General features: G+C 37.9%; 1 protein-coding gene across 1 annotated transcript; it reads left to right on the top strand.

Annotated features, from left to right (window-relative positions):
* Positions 1-9,798: 9,798 nt before the first annotated feature.
* Positions 9,799-19,962, top strand: vstm5 (V-set and transmembrane domain containing 5). The gene is made up of 4 exons (XM_084419569.1): positions 9,799-10,152; positions 13,579-13,905; positions 14,338-14,481; positions 18,504-19,962. The coding sequence occupies exons 1-4, from the start codon at positions 10,080-10,082 to the stop codon at positions 18,533-18,535; spliced, it is 576 nt and encodes a 191-aa protein (XP_084275695.1). The 5' UTR covers positions 9,799-10,079; the 3' UTR covers positions 18,536-19,962.
* The last annotated feature ends 1,061 nt before the right edge of the window (positions 19,963-21,023 follow it).

Raw genomic sequence — 21,023 nt, 5'->3', positions numbered from 1 at the left:
ACTAAATTTCTAACTTTACTAAATAAAAGCTCATTGGCTAAACAGAACATCCTCTAAAAAAAGATAGGCTATTTATGAATCTTAACCTGTCAAGAAGGTCTCAAAAATACCACACACAAATTCAAAGCAGTCTACACACGTGTGACGATTTGCAAATGCAGATTCAACGATCCATAAATACATGTAACATCATTCATAAATATGTGATGGAAATTAATTCAAGAACTTGGTATATACATATTTGTGTAAACATTTTTAATTTATTTAGGTAAGATGCATTTGTGTGAGCATGTGGGGAAATCTTTTTACTTGTGTATTTATGAATTGTTACTTTGTAAATGTGAATTGTGCTGTGCATTTATTAATTTCGTTTTGTAAATGTATTATATTTGAGGCTGATCTGGCTCCATACACAAGGAGAACAAATAGGGAAGGAAATTAGGAGAGTAATGAGGGAGAGCAGGTGGGGTGAATTAACTAATGAGATAATGGGGTGGGATTGTCGTAGAAAGAGTCAGTCTTTGGGGCAGTTTACACAATACCGTTTTCAACTAAAAACGAAAAACTTTTTGTGTGTTTTGGTCATTCATTTACACGACAGTGGTGTTTTGGAGGCTTGAAACCGCAAACTTTTGAAAATGGGATTCAAAGTGCAAGTTTCTGAAACCAATACATACAAAGTTTTTTTATCATCTCTGTGTAAACTACAAAAACAAAAAAAATTGAAACCGCTGACGTCATGTGAAAGCATATCACGTGTTTAGTCTGTATGCATGTAGTTTCTTTACAAAGTAACATCGCCAACTAATGGCCTTGCCAGCACAATACGTTTTTAGTCGTTTTCGCGGATCGGATCAAATCAATTCAAAATTTATTTCCAAAGCACAATAAAAACAACAGTAGTTGACCACTGTGCTGTACAATACCAAACTAAAATAAACATAAAAAGTAAATGTAAACAATAAAGATCACAATGCAATGAGAAAAAAGGAGTACATCAAAACACTGATAAATGATGAGCCTCAAAAACTTCTTTTTAACAGTAGCGAGCAGCTGGTCTATTTTTCTATCATTAAAAAAAAACATTGAAACTCTTTAATATATTGTTTGCAGTGTTTTTGCATCATCACTCTTGATAGATGAATCTCCTTATTAAAAACACTTAGTATATGGTTTTTAATAATCCGGTGAATGATGAATAGATCTGGCTTGTCTTGCTCAGAACTGCTAAAGTGAGACACACAGCAGAGTCCTTTTCTGAAGCCCTCTGAATTTTTACATTACAAACTGTGAAGTGAACTATTTCTTAAATGCTTAATCAAAATGCACCTTAAGAAATATACTAAAGGATCAAGACATTAGACAGGAGAGCACATAGAAACAAACATGACAGAAGTCATGTGCTCACAACAGTTGACACTTCAAGAACACATGGCCAATGAAAACAACCTAAAGCCACGTGCTCAAAGAAAAACAACATACAAGACTAGATAAGAACCCATGGTATGAGGGAACAAACCATGTGCTCACAACAAAAGACCAAACATGGAGCATGAGCATTCGGATCCCGACAATAATTAAAACCAAACCAAACAAGAGTCTCAGGATCTAGACGCCAACAACTGTGTGAATTCAGTCTTGACGGTTAATGTCTTTGCTATATTTAAGCTGTTGCAATTGTGTTTCCCATTGGATTGCGTTCTTCTTTAAATAGACTGCAATTAGACCCTGACCTCAGCTACTCTGTCCTTGTCTACCACAACATTACAGTAGAGCAGGGCCGGCAGAGCAACGGGGGAGAGATGGCATTTGACCCGGCACTTTTCCAGCACTTAGCGGCGCTGCGCAGACCGATCGGTGTATGACATCAGTACCGCGAGAATGAATAGATAGCAGATGGCTCTGATTGCTTTCGAATCGGTCTCGCGGTACTTTAATGTCATACACCAATAGTTTTGCGCAGAGGTGCTTCTGAACGCACCTAATAGGCTCGTTTGAGATGAGCAAATTCTGCGCAGAACCGATCACCGGTGATTAGGGTTGGGAATCGTAAGAAATTTTCCGGTTCTGGTTCCGATTCCGGTTCCGCCAAACGATTCCGGTTTCGGTTCCCATTCAATAAAAATTATTAAAACAACTAATAAAAAATAGTATTAAGGGGAAAATAACACAATGCTTTTTGTGTTTATTTCTGATACTTGTCAAATGAGTTTAACCCTCAGACGGTCCTCGGTCATTTCTGACCGATACATTTTCTGTTTTGAATTTCTAAAAATCACAGCTTCATCGGAATGTTATGAAACTTGGTGACTTTTATGGCATTAGGTATGTGAATACAAAAAAAAATTGAGGTCATGATCCGAGCATGCTAAGTGGTCGTAAAAAAAATAGTGACGATTTTGGTCTTCGGTCAAAAATGACCGACCCATAGGAAATGAATGGGAAATTGACAAAAAAAAAAAATTCTCCGAATTTTTGTGTGTACAATCTACAAATCGGCCTCAATCCTAAAAAAAAGTACACCGCTGTAAAGGGGTGACACTCTACAACATCAAGAATACAAAAAAGACACACCCACCCACACACACACACATACACACACACTTTTATACACATAAACACCAATAAATTTTGATTACAAAAAATCTGTTTTGAATTTTTAAAAATCACAGCTTCATTGGAATGTTCCGAAACTTGGTGACTTGTATGGCATTAGGTATGTGCACGCACAAAAAAATTGAGGTCATGATTCGAGCATGCTAAGTGGTCGTAAAAAAAATAGTCACACTTGTGGTCTTCGGTCAAAAATGACCCCCATAGAAAATGAATGGGAAATTGAAAAAAAAAAAAAAAAAAAAAAAAACTTAATATTATTTTACAAAAAGTGTTATAATTGAATGAATTGCATTTTTTGTTACAAATTATGTACAAAAAAAAAAGTAAATGTGTCCATAAACAGCTGGGGAATTCACATGCCTCTCCATAGAGAACTGTAGATGCCATCTAGTGGTTACACCATGCTCCTACGCTTTCTCTCCATACTCTCACCAGATGGTGCTAATCTGCTTCAAACATTTTTTTTTTTTTGAAGGCCTAGACTCTATATTAAACTAAAATACTGTATAATTTATTTATTTTTTAAATACATATATTTATATAAATTTTTTAATTATTTTCAATGGCAAAAATAGACCATAAATATTGCATAAATATTAATAAATTCAATAAAATGATCTCAAAATACTAAATTAAAAAGAATAAATATTATAGAACAAAAATAAATTGCATTGGTTTTACTGGGATGGAGGAAGTTTCATTTTTAGGCCTCCGGTCACTTCTGACCGGGAAGGCCCAGGATGTGACTCCGAAACGAAGACCGTCTGAGGGTTAACAGACTGGTAATGTTTGCAATTTTTGCTAAAATAATATTTTTTTCTGAAGGAAAATAAACATTTCTGCATTCTCTAGGATAATTTGGGACCTCTCCTATAGCTTATAGTATCTCCAGCAGTGGAGAATACCCTCTCAGAAGGGGTAGAATATGCTTGGACACACATGTAAGATCCAGACAGGTGAAACATAATATTTTTTAAATCGGTTTGAATGATTGATTCATAAAATCTTCACTTGTTTCATTACTGGATGAAACTGCTCTAGCAGTTAATAAACAGAAGTGGTCTAAAGTGAGTCTAAACGCTTATTACAGGCTTACCGTAGTGATTCAGGATAAGACAAAAACACGGTTTGAAAAAAGGCATTCATGATGTACTCGCTCATTATATACACATTTGAAGCGACTTTCAAAAGGTGATTTACTCTGTTTTGGTTGCTACTGTAGACATCATTGTTTATTCTCGAACTATAAACTTTTATCTCAGTGCTTCTGTGATCATTTGAATATTTGTAACACAGAAATATGGATACTGCACAGCAAAAACTCCAGTGTTAAATTAACACTCCTGGGAGTGTATATGAGTCCACACTCAAGAGTGTAAAGTGTTAAAATATGAGTGTTAAATTAACACTCAAGAGTGTTAAAGTTAATGAGCTAATTAAGTGATTAATTTAGTAATGATTGATCATTATTGAAGACACCTGATGTTAACAAGTAGAATCACTGAAGGAGAAAATCACAAATTGTAAGCCACCGTTATGGTGATGGGTGTTTGCTTTAGTCGGGCTCTTGACACTTATACATTTACTTTAGATTTTGTTTGGCTGTTGTATCTTATAACTGCCCGATGAACAAAGAGAAAAAGTGATCTGATGGTGTTGGTTATATTATGACAATCATCATTTGAACTTGATCCCTGAACTCATTAAGATCCTTATTTCTGACTTAGATTTATGTTGTTGATTACAGCATAACTGTGAATCTGCATAAATATCCAGAATTTTAGATATAATACAAAGGATTTCTTAAAAGTTGTTTAAAAAAAAAAATCTTTCTTTTAGGCACACACAGACGTCAAGATTCAGTCTATGCATCTCAACAATGGTGATGAGCAGAATATTCAATTAGGAAAAGTAAATTACACAGACAATTCAGATCATAATTTATTCATACCGCAATGCATGATGGGAGCCATTAATGAGTTGTGATTGGTGGCAAGGCCTCTGTACAAGCTAGCCAGACTTCACACCCTTATGCCGAGTTCACACTGAACGATTTTAGGCCCGATTTTTGCTCGCCGACAGGTTTTGGGAGATCGCTGACAAATGCCTGAAATCACAGGCAAATTGGTGCTTGTTTACGTGAGTGACAATCACGCAGTGTGAATTATCAAAGACGCAATCTGAGAGAATCGCCAACGAATCGCCGACGCCCGTGAGATATTCGGCATGCTAAATATCTGGAGCTGTCGCAGTTCAAAAGCCTTCTGTGTGAATGTGTTCTGACTGAAAACTACATCGGCGATGACCTACAGCCAATGAGAGAGCAAGATACAGGGCAGCGGGACGTTCAGGGAGGAGTTATAGACCAGATATCAGTATTTGAATAGATATATTTACAATTATATCAAACAGAAACAAAGTACAAACATGTGCTTGACCCGCAGCAACAGCAGCACATTGCAAAATAATTTATTTACCCCCAACTGTCTTTGCAGAACACACAATCATTGCTCCCCTCATCTCCCCAACCATTTCCTCCTGCATAATCTGTTTTTGTTTCTCCTTTTCACCGCAGATCAGCGCACAGACAATTTGGATTGCAAGCTTCTTGCAGGCTATCATTTTTAATAACAATTTCAGTCTCGCACGAGAACTCCAGTCTCACGCACACGTGATCTTGTGTCATTTCCTTATCACCTCTCGCGTGTGTTTGGTTGTGAAACATAGTTTGCAGACCAGAGTTGTCTGCGATTCTTTCTTTTGTAAAGTCATGTGGTGTGTAACCTCCTGTCGCCGATCCATCGTGCAGTGTGCACACACCAGCAACTGAATGTTACCCCAGACAGTCATGCAGTGTGAAAAGAACAGTGACCCGACTACTTTGAAATCGTGCAGTGTGAACTTGGTATTATGGGCACAACACAACCTGCGCTCGCTGACAGCGGTGCACGTCCCGGGCAGACTGAACTAGGGAGCAGACATGCTGTCCCGGGACAACATCTTTCCAGGGGATTGGAAACCTCCATCCCCAGACGGTTCAAACGATTTGGAGTATCTTCGTCAAGGCAGAGGTCGAACTCTTCGCCTCAGAAGGCAACTCTCACTGCCCAATATTCTTTACAAAGGGCAGGGATGCGCTGGCCCACGAATGGCCCAGCCTCCCCCTTTATGCCTTTCCCCGGCCGCGCTACTCCCTCAGGTCATCAAACGGATAAGGGAGGACAGATGTGCCGTCCTTCTGGTGGCCCCTCTCTGGCCGATCCAACCTTGGTTCCCCGAGTTGATTCAGCTGCTAGCAGCAGGCCCATGGCCAAAGACCTCCTTTCCCAAGTGAACAGGACAATCTGAAAAAATCTGCTTTTCTTCCTACAGGAGCTAATGGACGTGGGTCGACTCCCTCCACGCTCAAAGTCTTTGTGGCAGCCATAGCAGCATACCATGCTCCTGTGGCCGGTCAGTCGCTGGGTAAAGCAACTGGCAAAGTTCGCTTCTTAAAAGGGGCAAGGAGGCTCAACCCGCCTCGTCCTCTTACTATACCCTCTTGGGATCTATCAACGGCCCCCTTCGAGCCGCTACAGTCGGCCATGCTACGGCCACTTTTGTTTAAGACCTGCTAGCCAAGGCACGGCTACGTACCCAAAGTGCTCTCTACACCATTCATCTGCTCTTTCCGCTTCAGAAAACGAGCGACAATTACACTTACTCTGCCCTGTTCGGGCCTTAAGAATTTATACAGAGCGCTCTGCCCAGTTTAGGCAGTCAAAGCAGCTCTTCGTATGCTTCGGTGGCCGCACCAAAGGGCTTCCAGTCACGAAGCAGAGATTGTCCCGCTGGATAGTGGACGCCATCGCATTGGCTTAAGCTTCGATAGGCCTTCAATGCCCCATCGGCGTCAAAGCACACTCCACCAGACGCATGGCCTCTTCCTGGGCGTGGTCCAGTGGCGTGTCTATTGGTGGCATCTGTCCGTCCACCTTCGCCAGATTTTACAAACTGGAAGTCATGCAGAACTTAATGTAGTCATTTGACCATTAAAACAGACATGTTGATCTGCTTAATGCAGAAATGTTTTCTGAAAACACCTGCAATTGCTGAAAAAGAAGCTACTTAACAAGAGGTCAAGAGCCCAACTAAAGCAAACACTGCGCAACTAAAGCAAACTAAATATTTTCAACCAAATATCAACATCTAAACCTCTGTTAATTCTCAATAAGAACTGCTGTAGACGTCTGACAGAAATAAAGTCAATCTGGTTAGTAATAAATGAAGCTGGTAATACTGTCTGTGGAGTTGTTTAATCCTCCTCTGCTGAGATCTTCAGAAATGTTTTTTTTTTTTTTAATCTTCAGATGATTTCATCTAAGGCTGTGGCTGAAGAAAGTTGTAGTTTGTGTTCTTATTTCTCTTTCTTTCAGTGTTTGTTCACAGCAGGTGTTTGAGTGATTGAAAGAATGTTTCAGGAACATCATTCTAACCTTTAAATAGCATTCTACTAACATTCAGGAAACTGGACATTTTTATGTTCTTGGAATGTTACAAATCAACGTTCCTAGAATGTTGAACTGTTAATCAAAATTAAGTTGAAAGAATGTTTGAGGGACCTTTTTAAAACACGTTCCTCTAACGTCAAGCAAAAAAAAAAAAAAGTACGTTCCCCAGAACCAACACTGAATATTTGGAGAACATTCTCATAACAAAAATCTGTTAGCTGGGATGCAATTGTTCTAAAGGCTTAGTCCAAGTCAGTCTTCAGTTAGTTAGATTGCAGTGTCCATTTATTTGTCTTTAGGGAGAGACAGACAGTTGATAATCGGAAAAAGGAAAATAACAGACCAGCATCCCAAGATCTGAGTTCCCAGGAAACAGACAGGTATGCATGTAGGACCAGTTTAAGCATTTAAGACATTTGCATGTCTTTGAAGAACCTCAGTAACCAGCAGATTTACGTGTTTTGCTTGAAATTATATAAATAGGACTAATGCAACTGTTTTAAATGCTTAATCCAAGTCCGTCTTCAGTTAGTTAGATCACAGTGTTCATCTTATTTGTTTTTAGGAAGAGACACAATACGGACATATCCATCACTGATAATGAGAGCAGGGACAGAACAGAATCGGAAAGAGAAGATCAGTCAGTGGCAGTGTATCTACAGCCAAACCAACCATCAGACCTGGCAGTTCCTAAAGTGAAGGGAGAAAGGATGTTCAAACCTTCATGGTTTAAAATTGGGATCTGGTTAGAGTGGATTTAAGGAAAAACATTTAGTTATACATGTAGAGTAGCAATGGATCTGAAATCGATAACATTCTCAAAATGTACCAGTGATGCCTTCACTGTTAAAGGGTTTTCAAACTGGAAGCATGGACCAGAAATATTCAGAGGTCATGAGGCATCTTCAAGCCGTAAGGAGGCCACTCTAAAATGCCTTCACTACTCTAGAAGTACATACTGCTATATTAGCACACAGATTATGTCGGCAAAGCAAAAAGAGCAAGCACAAGCAAAAGAAGCATTCATAAAAATCCTTGAATCATTTAGTTTATTTGGTGAGCAGGGTCTTCCAAGATGCAGGCAGCCTTTTTGTCAAATTACTGAAACTACCAGGAAGGGACAGTGCAACTTTTAAATCTTGGTTGCAAAGGCGAGATAAATACTGCTTCCATGAGATACAGAATGAACTGGACAGAAATGGACACAGCGACCCCATAGACTTCAACAGAGTGAAGTCAATTAGAAGCACTCACTTCCTGATGGCTGAGCGTACTCAAACTGAGCTTGACGACGTAGATGTGACGTGAGCAACTCGTCTGTCTTCTAGTAGCTGTGTCAAGGGAAATCTGAATCATTCCCTTCCGAAACTTGCAGAGACGGAGAGTGCGAGGAGGAGCTGTCCATGAGCTAGGAGCAGGAGCAACTTTATGACTCTCTATGGGCTTCTCCCTTGACTTTATCGGACTTTATGCCTCCATGTCCCCCCGATTGCCTGCGAGCTTCTCCTCCTGTCCATACGGTAATCTCTCTACTGTGCGACAGAGAGTCGCGTGGTTATGACACAATCGTTAGCCTATTTTTACAAAAACTGCTTCTACGGGGCCATTACGTAAGATACAAGGTAATGGAGCCTTTTATACATTGTCGTGTTTCTTTAGAAATAAATAATGGACAAATGGAGTCTTTAAACGCCTCAGATGTGAAGTTATTCGCTGTCAAAGTGACGCCAAAATGAATGGGAGTCAATGGAATGCTAACAGCAGGTGATGGCTTGTTAGCCAATGGCGGCCCTCGGGGATGGTATGCTTTCCGGATGCTGGATTACCCCCTTGAATATAACGGCCTCAGGGGGTACAAGAGCGATTTCTGCACAGATTAGGAATGATAGATTGTTTAGTCTAATACTTGACAGTACAACTGATATTTCCATCAAGGAACTAAATTAATTTGTTATTCTGCATGTTTCACATGACTTTGTTGTTCATGAGGATTTCAACCCAGCTAAAGATGCTGCTTCTACTGTGTCGATAATCAAGGATGCTTTCGTTCGCTTTAATCTCGAACTCTCTGATCTTCGTGGTCAGTGTTATGATGGAGCCGCTAACATGGCTGGCTGTGTCAGTGGTGTCCAAACACGCATACAAGTCGAAAAGCCACGTTTGTTCATTGCACGACTCTCTGAATTTGGCAATAGAGTATTCTGTGCGGTCCATTTCAATTACAAGGGATGCCATTGATTATAAAGGGACAGAAAAATGAAAATTATGTCATTAATTACTCTTCTTCATGTTATTTTCGGTCATCTTCGGAACACAAATTAAGATTTTTTTGATGAAACTGTTTTATTGTTTTACATGCATTTTTTCTGCCACATAATATTTAGTTTAAATTAATATTAATAGCTCAATTTTTATTACATTTTTAAAGTATACAATTTTGCCCCACCACTTTTAGAGTAGTAGTGCCACCCCTGCACTTTTTTGTTTTTTTCAAAGAACACAATTATATTTATATATATATATATATATATATATATAAAAGTTTTGAACAGTCATACGTTTTATTGTTATTTGTTAAATTACCTAAAATCACCTTCACACACCAATACTGGTCTAATACGGTACATTTTCAGTAACAATATGCTCACTATGTGTGTGCGTGCATGTGTGTGCGTGCATGTGTGTTTTCACTGGCTGTTGAACCGGTCTGAACAGTATCGCCTGCAAGTGGATAAGACTTGTTGAATGAACAGATCAGACAGACAGGAAAAACAGCAAAAGGGAGCAAATACTGAAAGGGAAAGGGAAAGAGAAAACAACTCAGAAGAAAATATGGACACGCAAAGACTGGCATAAGGAGCAATGCGGCAAACAGGATAGCAGAGAAAGATAGGGTGAAAGTCTAGAGTTATGACATAGCTATAAAGACAATCACATGTAACTTGTATTTAAATATATGGAGGAATCAGTCTAATGAGGTCTGCATGGATATGTTTGTCTCAGAACGCACACATACTGTATCTTATCTTCTGTCTCTGCCATCACAGTAAGTATATGTGTGTCTACTTATGTGTTTGTATTGGTTATTATAGATATGCTTTGAGGACAAAAGTATATGTTTTTTAGGGTTTAATTAGTGTGTAGTCATTATAACTCAGAAAATAATAGATTATGTCCTCATTTACCCAACTAGATAAACATTTATGGACAGATGTGTATATTTCATGATTCCAGAAGAGGTGAATGCATGTTAAGAATTATGATAGTATGATTACATTGCTTTAGTTTGAACCGTTCAGCTATTTTTGCAATGCATTTGTTCAAACAAAACTTTCTAACATTAAACACAGAATGTCTCTACGATCCTGCACAATCGCTTTAATAACATGTAACAATCCTGTCTAAAAAAAACTGGCGATGTAATATTTGGCATTTTCATGTAATATCACACTGTATAACAAGTCTAGATGTTGCTTTTCAGCTGAACATGGCTAAAAAAACAACAACACTTGCCACGTATGTAACTTTGCAGTTGAGCTGAATACCGAAGGATTGTGAAGAGTGAATGAGTCAGGCTAGCCAATCCAGTTTACAACCTCATTCTTCACTCTCCTGTCACTTCAGATTCTTTACTTCATGGCTAATTTACTTGAAAGACACTGTTTCAGAGGATAGTTTCATTTGGAAATGTGTAGGAGCAGTAAAATAACATGGCACTTGCTAAGCTAGGATTGGACAGTAATGTTTTAAAGCGGGTCATTTTCCCAGTGATAAGAGAAAGATTACAGCTCTACTTTGATCTTATCATTGGTATTGAACTCCACCAACGTGTTTTGGTTTGAAGGAGGGTAATGATTAACTCTCTGAGAAAGGACAGGCACATCTGCTGGAGGTTTTCATCCTCTGATGTTCTTAGCCCAAGGAATCCCATCGAGAAGCTAAATCCATCCACAGCCACTGTGTTATATGGACATGCTGTTGTCTGGGGATCTTTTGGCAAGTGTTATATTAAGTCAAGGCACCTTTATTTCTATACCGCTTTATGCAAAACAGAATTATATCACAGTAATAAAAGAGGAAATACCAGAATGAATGATGCAAACTTCAGCAAATATGAGATTCTGATGTAAAGCAGCTCTGCAGAAGACAGTAGTGTCGTTATTCAGCTCGAGTCAGTTCATGTTTTGTTCTCATCCGATTGCGTGTCAGCGTAGTCAAATCAATAATATATCTGAATATTAATATCCCCAACTAAGTAACCCAAACTCCATCTGTGACAGAAATGGAGAAAAAAAAAAAAAAACATGGGAAAAACTAGGATCAGTCTAGGGGGCTGGATCTCTTTTGGACTAAATGAATGAACGTGAGGCGATTTATAATTCCTGCATCACAAGACTCTGTGGACTTATATTATTCAAAAGATTTTAACCTCCTGAGACCCAGAAAAAAAAAGTCATGTCATCACATTGTTTAGAGCATAAGAAACAAATGGTTTCAAATCATTTTTTGAAAAATTATATTTTATTCATACGTTATGCTATGCCCTCTGTAGTGGACACCAGGACTCAGTTGTTTCAAATATAAAATGACATGAAATTATATGTATATGCAAAACCAATTGGATTTTTTTTTTTCAATCACCAATAAATTTTGGGGTTTCAGGATTTTTTTTAACCAAAATTTGTATAAAGATGATTCTCAACTATGTTATGAAAGATATAACCGAATGAACTGATACACCATTTTACTTCATGCAATATGTGGGTAAAATGGCCATAAATTAATATTCCCATTCAATGCAATGCATCTATACACTGTATCTAATGTGCACATTAATGTGTTCTTGGAGCAACATTTAATGAAAAAAGAAGTGTAATAATTGGAGTAATAATTAGCAACATTTTAATAATAATATCTAATATTTCATAGGAATATTAATGTATAACTTACTGTATTTCCATATTCACTTGTTGTGTCTCCCAGAATGCCTGATAAACAGTAAGTCCTGATGTCTCTACAGTGGACACGTGTGAAATCAACGCCCTGTTCTGGAACAGAAAGTCATTGTTTGATTTGAAACCCCATAACATTTTCCTGAGATGTTGGTTTATGAAATACAATTTGAAAAGTAGTCCGATTTAAATTATAATTACAATATATTATCATATTTCCATACATGTACTACATTTGATCACTAAATAAATGTCAAAAAGACATTTTTAAAGACCAAGGAGAAGTTGTTTTCATGGTGAAACCTCCAAACATTTGGTGTCTCTGAAAAGTCCTGAACGTGCTCTTTACAGGACACCCAGGTCATGTGACATGTGACATGTATGATGTCAGAGAAATTCACTAAAAAATAATGTCCACTACAGTAGACAAAAGTCTATTCCTGGGTCCCAGGAGGATGTTTCAGCATTCAGGGTAAGTAAATAATGACAGAATTTTAATTTTAGGGTGAATTCGTTTAGACATCGATGTTGTTTTATTAACATATTTGCAGTTATTGGGCCTATCCCAAATGGCACACAGCATGTACACTCACCGTCTGATAATCTGCAGGACTGTATAGCGGGTCACATTTGTCATTTTAGGTTTCATCACGTGCCCCTTTTACGGCTCTATACATCCTCAATGCCAGACGTTCACCCTGAAGCCCAACAGTCAGATCAGTCATTTAAGCTAATAATGTGTGGACTTGGAGGAAGATTGAAGTGGAAGACCACGAGGGCCTAATGTGTGCCAAATAATAAAGATCAAATAAATGCCTTTTTTTTTTTTTATGACTGTCTTTCTGGCCAGAAAATTTTTGAAGCAATTTATGCAGTCATGCAGAGTCACAGAGCTGGTACTCTACACAGGAAAACAATGCTTTTGTCTTGTTTCCAGTCCAAATATCTAAAAATTCTTAAATCAAGACGCATTTACTAAAGTAGTAAATGGCCCTAAGATATTATGTCTTGTTTTCTAGGGAAATAAATCAAAAATAAGAGAGTTGTTGCTTTAAAAAAAAAAGCAAAATGATCTGCCATTGGGGTAAGAAAAATAATCTTAATTCAGACAGAAACAAGATCATTTTTCTGACCCCATTGGCAGATCATTTTGCTTGTTTTAAGCAACAGGTCACTTAATTTTGATTTATTTCCCCTGAAAACAAGACATAATAGCCTATCTTATGGCCTTTTACTACTTTAGTAAATGCATCTTGATTTAAGAATTTGCTGCCTTTGCATCTCAGATTACCCGACAGCAACATAGTGTCGGCCCAGATCCGGCCCACATCTGGGCCGTGTGGAATCCACGTGTACCGGATGTGGGCCTGATCTGGGCCGAACTATTATGCTGTCTGGCTTTCTGGCAATAACCAGCTTTCTTGTGTGCATGTAAACGGACTGTAAACTGGGATGAAAGAAAGTATTTTAACATCCCGAAGAAAAATCACCCACTCTTCTTCTGTCTACTCTCTCTGAAGCTCAGGCGATTACCATCCAGGTGTCGGGGAACACCGTCACGGCACCAGTTCAGGGAAGTGCACTTTTCTCCGTGGACATCGCATGCATCGGGACTCCAGCGGTCAGATGGACGTTCAGTTCGGTAAGCAGACAGCAGAGGATCGCAGCTTGGGTCCTCGGCGGCTCTGCGAATGTCACGCAGATGTACGAGGGAAGAGTGCAAACGCATCCCAACGGTTCTCTAACCATATCCAGCTTACGTCTCCAAGACTCCGGCTATTACATCATCACTGTGACAGAAATGTCTGGTAACAGCAAAGATATGGGTCTGGTATTGAGTGTAACTGGTGAGTAGCTTTTAAGATATTTGTCCTTCAGTTGCACTATGCTGTGCTTTGGAAAGTGGTCTGGCATCAGATGCTGATTATCCAGTTGAATTGAACAGTGTTTAATCATGTTTTTACCATTAAATAAATTAAATCATTAGAAAAGCAATGTGAAAACACGTAAATAATAATAATAATAAACACATTACTGGTTACTTCCAAAAAGTACTTCCAATATGCATTGCTACCCCAAACACTGGCTGGACTGTATGTTAAATGTCACTGTCACAGATATAGTCTATCATGTTTGTAAATGCACTGGTTCTCTGCAGTCTGGGATATCAGCTTGCACATATTTTAGAGAGTTTTTGATATAAATCACAAATGTCAGCTGGCACAACGTTTTAATATAACTTTCCCATTTTTGCATTGAACAAATGCTGTGTGTTTCAGAGGTGCTGCACGAGGACGTACCGTTCTTGGTTGTGTTCGTCATTGTGCTGGCGACGCTGGCTGCTTTTCTAATGCTGTGTGTGTGGCTCCTGAATAAACTGTACCGCTTCATAAAAGCCTGGATACAAAGGAGATGCTTACCAGGTAACAAGCTTTTACTGTAATTTACCTTTAAAATTATGTAGCAGAACCTTTTATTTTAAGAGGCTTATAAATAAGGAAATGTCAGACACAAAAATGTGTAAATGTCTTATTCAGTGTGTGCATTCCTGATAGGTGTGATACCAAAACACAGAAGGGTGTGTCTCATGCAAACATTGTTTTCTTCCATTGTAATTTAGTCTTAAGCCATTTTATGAAAGGTTTTTACAGTAAAAAAAACACATTTTTAATCACTGAAGCTGTCAATCACTTCAGTTATGAACACGCTTACTGAGTTCTGCTTTCTCGCTATATATTTATCAAAGATCTATAACTGAAATTAGCTCAATTTCGCAAAGATCAGATGAATGCTGAAGTTTGAAAAAGTAGCTTGGCAAGGAAACTGAAAATGGCGGCACATGACAAACATGGAATCTCAAAATGAATATAAGTCAATTATGAGCATGAGTATAATACAAGCATTTTTGAACATTTTGTAAACATTAGTAAAATACTGCATTTTCTGTCAAATTTATGGGTTCCCACACCTTGGTTAACTTCAAATTCAAGGACCTTTCAAGGACTTTCCTATCCTGGTTAAAACCAGACCATTCTCAGTAGTTTCTGAGTTATGGTCTGGCAAAGCCTCATTAATAACTCATTTCCAAAGGGGCGTCACCAACGGACGTCGCTCAAATGCCTCTGGGCTTAATTGGATAGACCTAAAACCAATCAGAGCGATCGTCATCGTGTAAAGCCATATGCTGCGTCCCAATTCGCCTAAGTTACACTACGCCATAAAAGTATGTACTCTTTTTGTGAAGAAAAGGTATTTACTTTTGAATGTGTAGCAAAAGAGTAGGCAAGCTTTGGGACATACTACTTCGTCATCTTTATCGGACGGATCTGTCGCGTGCATCCTGTCACGTAAACTGCCCTGTCAATCATCTTGTCACAGTTAAAATCCTCTATTAAATCTAATTTAATTTCCTTTCGCTCAAATGCCTCTATCTCAAATGCCAATTGGATAGACCTAAAACCAATCAGAGCGATCGTCATCGTGTAAAGCCCGCCTCAACGTTTCTGATTGGTGCCTCAATTTGGACGGATTAGAAATGAGCTTGAATGGGCTCTTTGCCAGACTACTTGCAGAGCAAATCTAAATTTGCCGGAAGTTTGTCTGGGTTTTCCCAGGCTTTCCAGGTCCAATACCCTCAAATTCAAGGACTTAATGTGGGGACAGATTTCAAGTGAGAGCAAGGTTACATCGTGTTACCTTTTAAGATACATTGTTACAGTTTTGCGCGCGTGAACGTCATGGCAACGCACAACACAAAGTACCTCACGCGGGAAACACTTAGCGTAATGCGTAAATGTGTGTAACTAACGTAAATCAAGCAAGCTAATATGCATAGGCCACGAAGTGTTGACGAAATAACACATTAGCGGACCGGAGGGAATAATATGGAATTTTTTTTCCAGAAAACTTCTTGCACAAAATAAATTCAAGCACTTTCAAGGACCCGTGTCTGTGTGTGTTTATTTCCAAAAACTTTCCAGGGCCTTGAATTTTTTTTGTCAGATTCACAAACTTTCAAGGATTTCAAGGACCCGTGGGAACCCTGTTTTAAATGGCCTACACCCAATATAGCCTTAAAGTGTGTCATTTGATTAAGCATGCCTTTAAAAACAATAAAAAGAGATCAGTCCAAAGATTAATATTTTACTGTTCTTATAGTTGTATGCAAAATAGGTGGTAAAAAAATAGTGCGCTGTCTACTGGACCAGGGAGCTGATTGAGACACACACATGGTCTATCGAAACCTTTTAATATCTTTTAGCCAGCATCTAGCGATAATGTGAGCCAAATTTGGTGCAGATCCAATGAATGGTAAAGGAATTCGTCAGTACATTTTTCATTCAAAATGACAGAAAATCTATGCCGGCGAAACCTGAGCAATGGCACGCATTCGACGCAAAACAAACCAGAAATTTGACTCTATGCAATACTGTTCAAAAGTTATTAGCAACAATTAGATAAAACTCTGAGCTGTTGGCGGCGCTAGAGGGTTTGATTCAGAGACCCCAAATTTACAGTGGTATATGCTCATAACCTTTTTGCCAGATTTCTTTCCATAGACTCACGAGCAGGAGAATAATAAGAAGGCTAATAAATGTTATAGGAGCCTTCCCAGCGTTGGTGCTCGGACCGTAATAAATCATTGGAGTGTTTGGATTGGGTTGTGAACGCTGTACAGTAGGTATAATGTAGAAGTCTTTTGTTTGTAATCTATTTAAAATTATTATTATTTTTAAATCTCTGTATTGGTATGGAGGACACTCCTTTGCCACCTAAACCTGTTCATAATATCATTTATAAAGAGCATTTACAAACACAATGATATCTGTTCTATTTACAATTTCATAAGGGCTTCACTTTTACCAAATTCCCTCTGCAGAAAATGATTTACTCCGTGAAGGGAATGTTCTGTGTTTGCTGGACGGATAATGAAACGATTAGCGGATCTGATTGGTCTGAAGAGATCACGGAGCAGTGGCTCTCATCACAACAAGATGAAAATAAGACAAACTAAAAATAGAAATATTTCTTATTATTTTTATTTTTACTATAATGAATATACATCTTTCTATTTATGCCAAGCTCTACACAGTTGTACTGTGGCGGGGGCTTCAAATATTACCGTGGACAATGGCGGGACCTTGAAGTGAAAAAGGTTGAGATCCACTGTAAAAGAGAAAAGAACCCATCGCCTTGGAAATGCCAACTCTGCTGCATAAAGAGACCAAATTACCCTTTCAATATGAAGATTCGTACTTTGTTGACGATGTAGGCTACGTCGCTGTCTTGGCAGCACCTCAGGTCGCCACACAAATGCTTATAAGACGCCCTAAAGTAATAGTACCAATAGCAACATGCTAAGTGTCTCAATGTGCATAAATGTATTATATTTCATTCACGTCTGGGGCATTGGATTATATATGGAAGTAAAATAATGTCAAATGTTTTTGAAACAAAAAGCCTGTTGAATTGCACTACTTGAAAAAAATAGGCAGTGCATTAACCATGCTTGCATTTTAATGCATTGTATTTTTAGGGCTTGCATTTTTATGGGCTGAAATTCAACATGGTTGAATATTTAAGCGGTGAATATTTCAATTAAAAACATTTCAAACATATTTTCATTATTAAAAATTCAATAATCCATATTCACCTTTCATATTTCACTTCCAAAATATTCAAACTGTTTAAAAATACAACCTATAATATTCTACAGGCAATTTTCGGTCCATTTTATTTCGCTTTGCAAATTCGCTTCCACAAATTCAGTGGTTCAAATTTCGACAGAAAATACTACGTTGACATCCAGGAACTGCAGGAAAAGCAGTAGATTACCGAGCATACTCTCCATCTGCTGTTAGTCAACCCCACCAGCAGGGGGTGCAAAAGCGCGTGTTGTTGACGAAGACCAGCAACTGTCGAATTTGAACCACTGAATTTGTGGAAGCGAATTTGCAAAGCGAAATAAAATGGACCGAAAATTGCCTGTAGAATATTATAGGTTGTATTTTTAAACAGTTTGAATATTTTGGAAGTGAAATATGAAAGGTGAATATGGATTATTGAATTTTTAATAATGAAAATGTATTTGAAATGTTTTTAATTGAAATATTCACAGCTTAAATATTCAACCATGTTGAATTTCAGCCCATAAAAATGCAAGCCCTAAAAATATAATGCATGAAAATGCAAGCATGATTAATGCAATGCCTATTTTTTTCAAGTAGTGCAATTCAACAGGCTTTTTGTTTCAAAAACATTTGACATTATTTTACTTCCATAATTATATCACACACACACTGACAGGACGGAAGAGAAAATTATCAGATAATTTGTTTCTATTATAAAGAATGTTTAGCAGAATATCAATTTTTGCGTTTTACATATTTTCTGTAGGATGTGATATTAAATGCAACTGAAATGAACCTCTGTATTGTGCACACAGAGCACACGGAGACCGAACTACAGCCACTGTGACGAAAACACACAGCCAACCGTGTCTGAGCCGCTCATTAAAGTGTTGGAGATGAAGAGGACGAGCTGAGCGAAGAGCTTTCCCTCTGAAGTCCCAGATGATCGTTCAGTCGGCGTGGCAGATCTCCAACGTCCGGTCCAGAAATAGAAAATTATGCTAATATATATTGCGAATGTATTCACCACTTCATTTATTTCTGCCTCATGTTAAACTACTGTAAAAGTTTCACATCAGTCTACAGCCCAGACACCATAATGACGAAGCAAAAGAACAGATTTGAGACAACTTTGCAAATTTCTAAAAAAAATAAAACACCGAAATCGCTTTGGATAAATGCGTCTGCTAAATGATTAAATATGAAATAATAACATTGCATAAGTATTCATACCCTTTTCTGGGACGCTTGAAATTTAGCTCAGGAGCTTTCCAATTTCGCTTGTAGATGTTACTACACTTCGAGTGGAGTCAACATGTGTAAAATCAATTGACTGGGTATGATTTAGAAAGGCACACACCTCTCAATAAAAGGTCTAACGGCTGAAAATGCATATCAAATCTGCCTTGGTTAGAGCGGTGGCCGAGAGGCTGATGGCCACTCTGGTGGAGCTCCATGATCATATATGAAGATGGGAGAAACTTACAGAAGGACAAACACACTTCACAGATCTGGGCTTTATGGCAGAGTGGCAAGGCCCAAGTTTCTCCTCAGTGAAGACACATCAAAACTCAAAGAAACACCTAAAGGACTTCAATATTCTCAGGTCTGATGAAGCTCAGAAACCAGGCACTGCTCGTCACCTGCACAATACCATCCCGACGGTAACGTGTGGAGGACCAGCGTCATGCTGTTGGTGTTCTTCAGCGGCACGGACTGGGGAAGGAAAGCTCAACGCAGCAAAATATAGAGTTAGCCTTAATGAAAACCTAGTCCAGAGCATTCAGAGCCTCAGACTGGGCCAGAAGTTCACCTTCCAGCTGGACAATGACCCTGAGCACACAGCTAAGACAGCGCAAGAGCGGCCTATGGACTCTGGAGAAACATGGAGATGCCTGTCGACCGATGGTCCTCATCCAGCCTGAGGGAGCTCGAGAGCTCGAGAGGATCTGAGGAGGAGAATGGTGGAAAGTCACCAAATGCAGATGTGCAAATCATACCCCAAAAGTGGTGTGATGGGGATGAGCCTCTTTTCCCACTTGAGGCTTAAGGGTTTGAATACTTATGCAATGTAGGCTACTTATTTCAGCTTTTAACTTTTTAATAAATTTGCAAAGTTGTCACAATTCTGTTTGTTTTTGCTGTCATTATGGTGTTTGGAGTGTAGATTAATGTGAAAAGAAAAACATAGACATACAGTACAGGGCAGAAGTTTGGAAACATTACTATTTTTAATGTTTTTGAAAGAAGTTTCTTCTGCTCATCAAGCCTGCATTTATTTGATCAAAAATACAGAAAAAATATGTAATATTGTGATATATTATTACAATTTAAATGAATTGGTTTTCAATTTATTATACTTTAAATTATAATTTATTTCTGTGATGCAAAGCTGAATTTTCAGCATCATTACTCCAGTCTATCACATGATCCTTTAGAAATCATTCTCATATTCTGATTGATTATGAGTGTTGGACACAGTTCTGCTGCCTAATATATCTGAGGAATAAAAGGTTAAAAAGAACTGCATTTATTCAAAATAAAACAATATTTTCTAATAATATAAATCTTCTTTACTATCACTTTTTATCAATTTAACACATCCTTGCTGAATAAAAGTATTGATTTATTTCACAAAAAAAAAAAAAAAAATGACTGACCCCAAATGACTGACCAGTGGAGTATATTGCTGTTACAGAAGATTTATATTTGTAAAACATTTGCTTCTTTTTTTTTTTTTTTTTATTCATCAAAGGATCCTAAAAAAGTATCACAGGTTATGAAAAAATATTAAGCAGCAGAACTGTTTCCAACTTTGATAATGAATCATCATATTAGAATGATTTCTAAAGGATCATGTGATAGACTGGAGTAATGATGCTGAAAATTCAGCTTTGCATCACAGAAATAAATGATAATTTAAAGTATAATAAATTGAAAACCAATTATTTTAAATTGTAATAATATATCACAATATTATTTTTTTTTCTGTATTTTTGATCAAATAAATGCAGGCTTGATGAGCAGAAGAAACTTCTTTCAAAAACATTAAAAATAGTAATGTTTCCAAACTTTTGACCTCTACTGTATATACATAATAAATATATATGTATGTGTGTGTGTGTGTGTGTGCAATATAAACAGGCAAACATGCTGTATTATGCCTGCTGCAGGAATATATCTATGTATTTTGTGCGTTTTTATTTTTTTTATGGATATATGGGTTTTTAACAGTTTTTTGATATTGCTAGTGCTAATTTCCATCTGTGTGTCAGGTACCAATCCTAACAGATATACTCCGTTATAAGTTTCAGTGTGCAAATGTCAAATAGATT

Source organism: Rutilus rutilus, assembly GCF_951802725.1.
Source record: "Rutilus rutilus genome assembly, chromosome: 9".
Taxonomy (NCBI): Eukaryota; Metazoa; Chordata; class Actinopteri; order Cypriniformes; family Leuciscidae; genus Rutilus; species Rutilus rutilus.
This window is presented reverse-complemented; position numbering and strand designations above follow the sequence as displayed.